General features: G+C 37.7%; 1 protein-coding gene across 1 annotated transcript in view; it reads left to right on the forward strand.

Moving 5' to 3' along the window:
- The window catches only part of LOC102677973, a 349,267-nt gene that overhangs the window by 2,865 nt on the left and 336,292 nt on the right, over positions 1 to 10,110 (forward strand). The window contains exon 2 of the mRNA XM_006613602.2: positions 5,873 to 6,356. Within this exon, the coding sequence (XP_006613665.1) occupies positions 6,251 to 6,356 (106 nt within the window). The 5' untranslated portion in view covers positions 5,873 to 6,250. The remainder of the gene's footprint in view (positions 1 to 5,872; positions 6,357 to 10,110) is intronic.

Below are 10,110 nucleotides of genomic sequence, written 5' to 3' on the forward strand. Positions count from 1 at the left end.
AGGTAAAATTGTTTGACGTTCGTACGACCGTTTTCTTTTTACTCTCGCGCTCGGTTTCTTTCCACGTCGACGATTTCGGTGACGAATTCTGCCGCGTTTTCGAATTTTCAAACGTCGTCCTTAGATCTCGTGCACGATATTTCGAATATATATTGGCTATTCAAGCCACGAGGGGGAAGATTTAATATGTAGATTTCGCGTTGTCTTTGAGCTTGGATTTCGATGAGGTGGTATTTGGAGAGTAATTACAGTTGAAACCTTAGAGAATGGAGAACCGTCTTGGGTTTCAGGTCCTTGTACGGGGCCCTCCAGAGTCTCATATTGTCCTTTGATCCTTGTTAAGGTTAATTTGGAATTTAATTCTTCATCGGATTGTGCGAGATACAAGAGTCTCGCGAGACGTTTATTTAATTCCTATGTTTTTTTGCGAGGATATAAATTCTCAAATGGAATCTATTATTAATCTCTCGAGGGATGAATTTATTAAGAGTGTTAGAATAGGATATTTGTATCTTCATGAATCATGAAACTTGAATCAAATGTTTATATTCTTGAACTACAGACATTTGTATCGATATTTCTTCTTGGAAGAGATTCCAAAGCAAACTTGAAATTAATTTTCAAGAAAAACAATTTGAATCAATCGAATTCTTCTAAACTTCTCCCAGTTTCGAATAAATATGTAAGTACGATGAAAAATATTCGAAAATCAAATATCCATTCGTTGAAATGAATGTATATTTAAATTAACATTTCTTCTAATCTGAATTGTCAGCGTATATATATAAACAATCGGCGAATTTGCGTAATCGCGTGCTGCTCGATAATGCAAAGCATATGAAATCGTTACTGTTTCGATATTTACCGACGACATTTCCACAGTCAGATAATTGAAACGCTTTTAAATACGAAACTTCGATTTAATGAACGAATATCATCGCATTATCATCCCGATCGTGTTTCGATAATCGATGCCTCACGGTTAATAAAACGGGGACGGCTCATTTCACAAGCGAATATAAATTTTGACAAAGGAACCGCCGCTCCAGTAATTTTCTAAATTGGACCCCTCTTCGGCTTTCGGGTTTGGCTTTTCGAAAAGCGGCATTCGTCCTAAAAGAGGATGACTCGCCACTTCTTTCTGTTCAATTGTTCGCACGTTGGATCGTATTGGGGGTCGATACCAGGAAATATACCGTTAGAGGAGGCAAATTAAACACTTGTCGCACGGTTAACCGGCAATTTTCATAAAGGAGAGCCGCCATCGAGGATACAATTTGGATGGTTGCAAATAAGGAGGGGATCCCTTCGAAGGACACGGTCGTTTGTCGGTGCAGTCCTATATACCGTTGAAACCCGGTGATTTGCACAGGTTTGCGTTTCAGATCAGAAAGGGATGAATGGGTCTTCCGTGATTTCTCACGCGTATTTCATTATGTGTGATTTCAATTTATTACACGCGTCGATTGGTAAATTTTATTTTTTTCTTTTCAAGACGTAACAATTCGAGCCTATAATATGTTATTCAGATAAAAATTATTAGATGATATAGAAAATTGGTGTATAATTTTCATCCAAATTATTTTTTACAATTAGTCGAAATGTAAAAAATATCAAAAAAATATTTAAATTATTAATATTATGATAACAATAGCGACGTCATATGTATCGCGGGAAGAATCGTTGTTCTTTCGAAATTCTCAAATTCTCAATTTCCCAATTTTCGTTCATCTATCAATCTACGCAATCACTTATCCTTGCAGGCTCACACAATCGCCGGTAAAATAAATCGCATACAAATCGTTAATAGAATAAGGATCCTCGTCTTTTTCACGCGATTCATTTACATCCCTTTTAATATTCGGCCAACGATTCGGCGAATTTGAGGCACGTTCTGCGTGCTGCACTGTTGGCGTGCCAAGGCTCGCGGAAACGTCGTCGTCGACAACGAGGACGACTGGTGCTCGGGATGACGACGACGGGGTTGGCCCGAATTCGTGAATGAGGATCGTTGTCGGGAAAGCGCATTAAAATTCCAAGAATATTCATAAAGGGCGCGAGAGGAGAGCGTGGACGCGGGCGTGAGCGAGACGAACGTCACAAAAGATGGGGCGCTTCCTGTCTTTTTTCCCCGTCCTCTTCGAATGCAACTGACGTTGCATTCGGCGGAGTGCATATCTGGCGCAATCGAATTCGACCCATTGTCGACCGAAACCATCCCCTTTCGACGCCTCTTATTGCGCTTATAGGGGAGGATCGGGTGAAGAGAGGATCGTTAAGGTCCAATCTCAAGCTCCCCTCGAGCTGACCGCCGAATAGTTGCACGCGCGTCGATGCATTTACATGGAAATCTCGAAATCCACCCTCTCCTCCCCTCCACTCTCCCCTGCCCCGCTCCATTACATTCCGCGCATTATGACGTTTCCTCGCCCCATCCACCTCGTGACCTCTGTTAAGAATCCTTGGAATTTTGTTCTTTCCTTTCGAGGCACGCCGGTTTCTCGTTTTAATCTTTGATTTTGCGAGACAAGGGCGGATTTATCCGAGGCGAGTTTTGAATTTCATTTTTATGATAATAATAATAGGATAATTGGAAATGATAAAGTAGGAAGGAACTCTTGGGTGTAGGTGAAATAGGGGTGGTTTTTTTTATGAAAAGTTAGATTTCCTTTTTTAGAAAAATGTTTGATTAAGTGGAAGATATAGATAGAAATCTTTTGTAGATAGATATTTTGAATGGAAATCGAATTCTAGCTGCGTGTTACACGGTGAAAGATACACAAGAACAATGAAATTATATAATTCACAAGAGATCTTTTAAAAAATTCCGAATACATTTAAAGAACGAAAGGGAGAGAGAAAGATTGTCAAACCGCTCCGTGAAAAAAAAAACTCAGCATTTTTCGTTTTTTAAATTTCAATATTCCCAAAATATCCGAAGGGAAAGCGCCTCTTGACACTTTTCCAAGCTTAGTATCGTTCCGCGCTTTAACTACACCCTAAACTCTTCCAAGCCGAATTTCCCTGGCAGCCTCGTACGCGCGACGTAAACCGACGATCCAAGGGATCCGAAAGCGTTGAATGTGAAAAAAAAAAAAAGAAAAAAAAAAAAAAAGAAGAAATACCATTCAACGACGCAACCATTTTTCGAAAAAGCGGACTGGCGAAAAACCAGGACGCGATTACAACGAATGCATAACGTCAGCAAGCGTCACATAGGGGGTTGAAGCCGGGATAGAGAAGAGTTGGAAGAGGGAGTGGGGGGGAAAAAAAAAGAAAAAAGGACAGGTCTATCGTCTCGTAGCAGCGGCAGACTGCAATGGGCGTGCAATCGCTGCTGGAACTTGAATACGAGCCCTTGCACGCGCGAGAAAGGAAAATCAGCAGAATGGGATTCGTGCGAGGGAGAGACGTCTGTCGAGAGAGGGAGGGGGAAGAACGTGTGAAAAGGGCGAAAGATGGCGCCATCGGGGTGGATGGGATTGGTGGGCACGAATTGTGGCGCGATCGAGTGAAATTTCACGTGTTAACGTTTTCAAGCTATCCGTTGTCAATATGCGGCTGATATTTCGCCGATGCGTGATGCGAATCTCGTGATAACGAGTTTTTAACCCGGCTCTTCTATCAATCGCGCTATCTGGAAGCGGAGAGGCGTTCATTAAGAGTTGAATAGGGATGGAAAATATGTTGGGGATGTATTTTCGTCGAACGAGAAAATATTTCTTGCGAAGGATTTTATCGTTGCAGTATATGAAATAAATATTTTAGAGAGAGAGAGAAAGAGAGTTAATAATTTATTCTTTTATAGAGAAGAAATGATTTGTGTTAAGTAAACACGTTAATTACGCGTTGAGTTTCTTTTGAACGAAGGTGCTTTGTATTATAGGGGCGGAGAAAAAAATTCTTCGTTAAATCAAACTCGAATCGTGACCAGAGAATCGTTTTCTCCGGAAGATTCGATGTTTGAACTGATGGTACCGATGGTTCGTTTAAGACTTTGATTTAAAAAGGTCGGAGCCTCGCGTTGAATTTCGAATGGATCGATAAGCTTCGCCAATATCTGACGAACTTTCGTTTCTTTTTTTTTATTTTATTTTTTTTTTTTTTATTTAAATTACTAATTAGTACACGCCAGTAATGCTTTTGTGCGCTTTTTGGACGACGTGTTTCATTTTTCTACCCTTTAATTTCTACCCCGTGTACATTCTGTATATTCACGAATCGTTAACGCACAAAGTAATCTCGCTCACTCGTTGATCAATCGAGTTTCAATCCAGGACGGAAAATTCCCCTTCTCATTATCCGCAATCGCGGAATTTCCATCCAAGAAACGGCATTCATTTCTTGGATTCAATGCGTTTCGAACTGGACTTTAATGTATCGGCCCTCCCTTTAATTTTTCTGTTCTTGAGCGAAGAACGAGTCGAGTAACTTTCTTTTAAACGTAGTGCAGAATTTCAATTAATTACTTGTCACTATTGAGGATAGTTTTAATTTTAGAAACGTGTAAGAAAATATTTCTTCTTTTCCGAAGTTTCATCTTTAAAAAAAAAAAAGAAAAAATAATAATTAATTAGAGAAAGAGGTATAAAAAGAATTTAAAAAGAAAAAAAAAACATTTCGTGTTCAAAGTGAGAATAAATTTCCATTGGAGATTTCTGTCTCTTCCTTCCGAAATATTAATTAGTACTGTTTGAAATCGTTCTGCCGTTTTATATTTTTCTTGTAGAGAATGTTTTTTTTACATTTTTCTCTTACGAAAGTCGCGAGTTCCCGTTTAATACGAATCTCTGGAATCGAAGGAGAAACTTTTGCAGTAACCCAATCCTATTGTCCTATTTAATAATCGATGAAATAGTCATAATAGCGGGTGAAATCAAATTAAATTCACTTTAATCGATTCAAATAGAATTTAAATTCAATCAGTAATAACGTTCTCCCACATCTCCTCAATGCTAAAATTTAATATTCTCCGAATTTAAATCCTTGATTTAATATTTTCCAAAAATCTAATTTTCCGTTAATATATTCTTTAATTCAATTTTTCTTTCTTTTAAGATCAATCATTCAAGATTAATCACAGATTAAAATAAAAAAAAGCAATAATATTGCAAAAGTGATAAGACAATTTCACGAATCAATAGTTTTGAAAGGTACAAAGGGAATAATTCAAAAATCCGCAAAAATATCGTCAAAAGACATTGCAAAAAAAAAAAAAAAAAGAAAAAAATATATAGTCAACAGAATGAGTTGTATGTACATAGAACAATTTTTTTCAGTGGAAAATCTCTTTGAAGAACTGAGATCAAACTTCAGAGTTTCGGTATTTTTTCGTGTTTTGAATACAATTTTGCCTGGGAATATTTTTTTTACAACAATCCAGCGATAAAAAAAGAAAGTACTAAAACCCGAACTGAAATTTTATAACATCAAATTTCACTTTATCTCGCTCCGTTATAAAGTTACATTTCAAAAAAAAGAAAAGGAAAACATCGAAACATCTCAAAGATCGATTTATCCCTCCAATATATTCCACACACAATCCATTCTGTCTTACTTAATCATATAATAATTTCATTGAAAATTGAATTTCCTTTAATTTTACAACACAACTTAATTTGCATCATCTAACCTATACGATGACTTTTCTGATCTAGGATGCTAGAAGGCAAAAGACGTGAATGGCATAGCCATCACATTTTTACACTCAATTCCATACGGTTCACGACATTAATCAATTGAATTTCATAGTTCAATCTCATTCATTCAATTCGATTGGTCATCATTCTAGTCTCTCTCGTTCATCTTTCCTTATCTCTCTACCTATCTGTCTACCTATCCATCTATCTAACCGATTTTCTTTCGTTGCAAGGTGACGGTGGCGGGAACGAGCAACGTGGGACCGCACGGAAGAGGAGGTGGGAAGGGGGATTGCGTGTGTCCCTTCGCAGCAGGGTTGTCGAGGAGGCGGGACAGAGGGTGGCGGGAATCGGCGGGCAGGAAGAGTCGCAGGAAGTGGCTTGGAGAGAGGGTGGCGCGAGAAGGGAGGAGGTTTGGAGGAAGGAGGAGAACACAACGCAGGCTGTGTGTGTTTGTGTTGAAGGAGAAAACGGGAAGAACGTCGTTGAAAAGAAGAGAAACGGGGGAGAAAGTGTGCGGGGGAAAGAGGAATAGAGAGGGGTAGGGACGTGTGTCGTTGACGTGATTACGAGTGACGTGACGTGACGTGACGTGACGTCGAGGCGTCGAGATGCTCCTGGATGAGATGGCCGCCTCCGTTCACACGCTGCTGTCACTGCTTCTCGTCCTCGGTGGTTGTACGCTGTGCAACGGCAGGATCACGAATCAGGAGATAGGTGAGTGGAAAAATACTTTGCTACTTCTAGAATTCGAGAAATCCTCTTATTCGCGCCGTACGCCTTTGACGTGTTTCATTTCTACGCTGCTAAAAATTTCGAATCGCTAGTTTCCAATATGAACTTGATAATTCGAAGAAAAAGTTATTTTCTTAACCGAAGAGATTCTCCAATCGAACATCTATTTGGATTAAAGACAATTTTTATTGACAGTTGTAACAGCGTTAATTTAAATGAATTAATTTGAGGTGTCGTAAAAAGTTGGAAATATTTTAGAATCTGGTACAAAGGAGCAAATTTTAACTTACTGTTTCTATAAATCAATGAAGTTAATCATAGAGCTCTTCTTTATTTTTTATAGCTGTTTAATGATATTTTAGAAATTTTCATTTGAGGATGATATATTAAATTAGGATTTTGGTCGCGAGAAATATGTAACTAATAATTTTCGTGTATAGATCTTGATGGTATTTCGAGTGTATAAATTCTTGGAAAATTTGAACAGGATGTTTCCAATTAAAACTATCGTAGTATATCTTCTCGTACTCTGATTTTGAATCGTGTCGGGTTTAATAGCGTTAGAGAAATATTTGAGAGTAAATTAAGTGAATTTAATATATTTTAACTCGAGATATTAACTTAAAATATATTTTATATTTATAATTCGTTTTATAGTAGTAGTTGAAATATCGATGAACTTTTTCGATACTTTTACTTGTAGATTTCCATGCAATGACCTTTAGACAATCTAAGATTACAGAGTTCTTGTATAATAAGTTAAGATATTCATTAGAATGTAATTTATTTATATAAAGTTTATAACTTCCTCGCCTGTGTTTCCAATTCAGTTTCAAATTCTCTCTCTCTCTCTCAACATTAAATCATTCAAGGTCATTGCAATTTCTTGGATACGCGAATCAAACTTACTTCTCTTGTACTATTTCACTTTTTCAATCGTGAAAACAATATTTTTATAAGATTTTTAATTTAGGAAGAAGTTATAACCAGGCAGAGAATGATTTTTATATTGAGTCAAAAATTGTTAAATTGTTTTTAAAAAACAATTATTAAATCACAGTCAAAAGATATGACTTTTTTAATAAAAATCTAACCGTTGAAAAATTACAAATACTCATAATAATAATATTCATCCCCCCACGAGTTGTTTTTCATTTCTCAAAAATCCTTTTCTACCAAACTTTCTCGCGTCATTAATCTCGATGCATTAATTCAATATCCGTAAAAATCAGCGCGAGAAATTACGAACGACGACAACCTGTGGCTTCCTAGCTCGTAGCTTCATTCGCCACGATCTCGGGGGTAAATAATTAACCGAAAAACCAACTTCGAATAATAGCTACGCACTTTGATACCGTACCTAATTAATTGTGTGTGATACATATTCCCATCGTTGCTGGTGTTATTTCTCGCTTATACAGCGTTTATAATTGTGTCAATTGGACCGATGTGGTACAAGGATGTTCAAAAAAATTTCACCCTTTCTTTTCCATCTATCTTTTTCCACCTCACGAGTACATAGCTGATTAATTAGCAAACGTAATGAATGTATCCCACTCTTTTATATCCTTCCTCTTTCATCCAATGGGTTTAATTTAAATCGTTTTATACATGTATTAATTTATTCCAATCCGTTTCGTATTTGCTCGCGAAATTATAGGTAAATACGTCATATTTTTTCTTTCTTTTATTCAACGGAAGTGGAGGAATCGTTCGTTTGATAATTCAATTGTAAGGGTGAATCGTGAAGAATACCACGTTCGTGTGAAATATCAGAGAAATATAATAGAGGAGAAGTATGACGTTTCTTCTTTCTTCTTTTTCTCTTTCTCAAAAAGACGAGAAAGAAAGGTGAATTAAATATCGACTCGAAGACGGTAGTCTGTTACCTGTAACAATGAGATACAGGATTTAGCAAAATTTTTAATAGTTTATTTTATGTATATATATATATAAATCTGCGGGCAATGCAACGAGGAAATACAGATTCTCTTCCCCGTGGGGATTATTTAAATTCACTTTTAACCAAATTGGACGCAAATTCGAATTTATATTTAATTACTCCACGCGGAATAATGTTGCGTAAATATGTTTGGTAAATGAACGAATTTTGCACCTGGATGTTTTTTAATTTATAAAAACACGTGAGAATTGTCGAAGAAAAGTTCTGAGAGGGGAATTTTAGAGAGGGGAAAAGAAAAAAACGATATTGTACTCGCGATACCACGAGGATAAATTATGCCGTAGCACTGGTGATAAATCTTCCTAGTAACGAATGTAGTACACGGTACCGATACAGCGTAGCCGTGCATAAATTTAAGCGTTAAGTGATGACATCCATTAATATAACCACAAGGGATGCATGCGTTGTAACGAGGCCCTTTGATTCATGTTTCCGTTTATTAAACGTGCATCTCAGAGTTCAAGGTCATTTCAATCCAATTTCAAGGCCATTTCAATCCAGTTTCAAGGCCATTACTACCATAGATCGTTGAACCTCGCCTAGACATCAATGTTACAAGAAAATTCCATTTCCATCTTTTTCGTGTCTTTTTTCGTTCTTCATCCATTAAAAAAGGAAACAGAAGAGAAAAATAGAGAATGAAAATTAAAAATCATTCCAACAAAAATCAATACGCATTGCACTGCAAAAAAAAAAAAGACCTGCGTAAAATCTGTAATTCAGAATTATAAAAATTTTAAAACTGCACGATAACAAGGAAAACAAATGTCTACATCGCGAATCCGGGATTTTCATAAATACTTAAAAAAATGTCTGCTTTATTCAAAAATTTCCTCGAAACAATATTTTCCCTGTTTGTTAATTCAAACGCTCTCGCGAATTACAAGCCAGCAGGAAATTACCACCCAGCTACCTGAATCGTAGCTGAAAGCGTTAAATTTTCTATGCGCGAAACAGCACACGCCACGATCGTTAATAACTCCTCCCCTCTAGCCCCCTCCCCCCGTGTTTCGCAGAAGTTGAAAACTCCCTCGCTCGACGAAGACATATCCGTGACAAATCTGTTGCAACGATTCGAAGGCTACAAAGCGGATCGAATGGAATCGACGCGGGCGCGCGGTGACGTTTGCGGTCGGAGTGAAATTCGCAGGATCAAAGGCGGTTTTCGCGTCCCCGGGGATACGCTCGATTCGCTCGTAACGTCATTTGCCAAACAATCGGGCCTCCAACGTCGAATACGGCTCCGTTTCGGCGCGGATTCGCGGCGAAACGAGCGCTATCCGAGGCACCACGTGGCCTCGTTAGAACCGCAATGGGATAAACGAGTTAAAAACCTCCTTCCCCCCCCGCTCATTTTCGCTCGCGAGCAACGAAATTACGCGGTCGGTGTACGCTGCGGTTTTTCCCGCACTATAGACGATTCAATTTCGCGCATTAGCCGCGAATTACCGCGCGATACCCGCTGTCAATAAAGCGGAAAAGAAATTAACCCTTTCTTTACGCACCGAGAGGACGTTCTCTTTCGAATTATTCGAGGTTTTTGTTTTTTTCTTTTCTTTTTAAATAGGATAGTTTTAGAACGGCGTAAGAATCGTATTTTTTAGTGCGTAAGTAATATATGATTGGGATGAATGCGATTAATAGATTTATTATATTATAGCTTTGAGAGGTTGATCGATAGACGGTATACATTACGTAAATGTCTGCCAAAAATGGAGCACAAATATATATATATATATATATATATATATAAGCTAATAATAAAAGAGTTAA

Source organism: Apis dorsata, unplaced genomic scaffold, assembly GCF_000469605.1.
Source record: "Apis dorsata unplaced genomic scaffold, Apis dorsata 1.3 scaffold_157, whole genome shotgun sequence".
Classification (NCBI taxonomy): domain Eukaryota; kingdom Metazoa; phylum Arthropoda; class Insecta; order Hymenoptera; family Apidae; genus Apis; species Apis dorsata.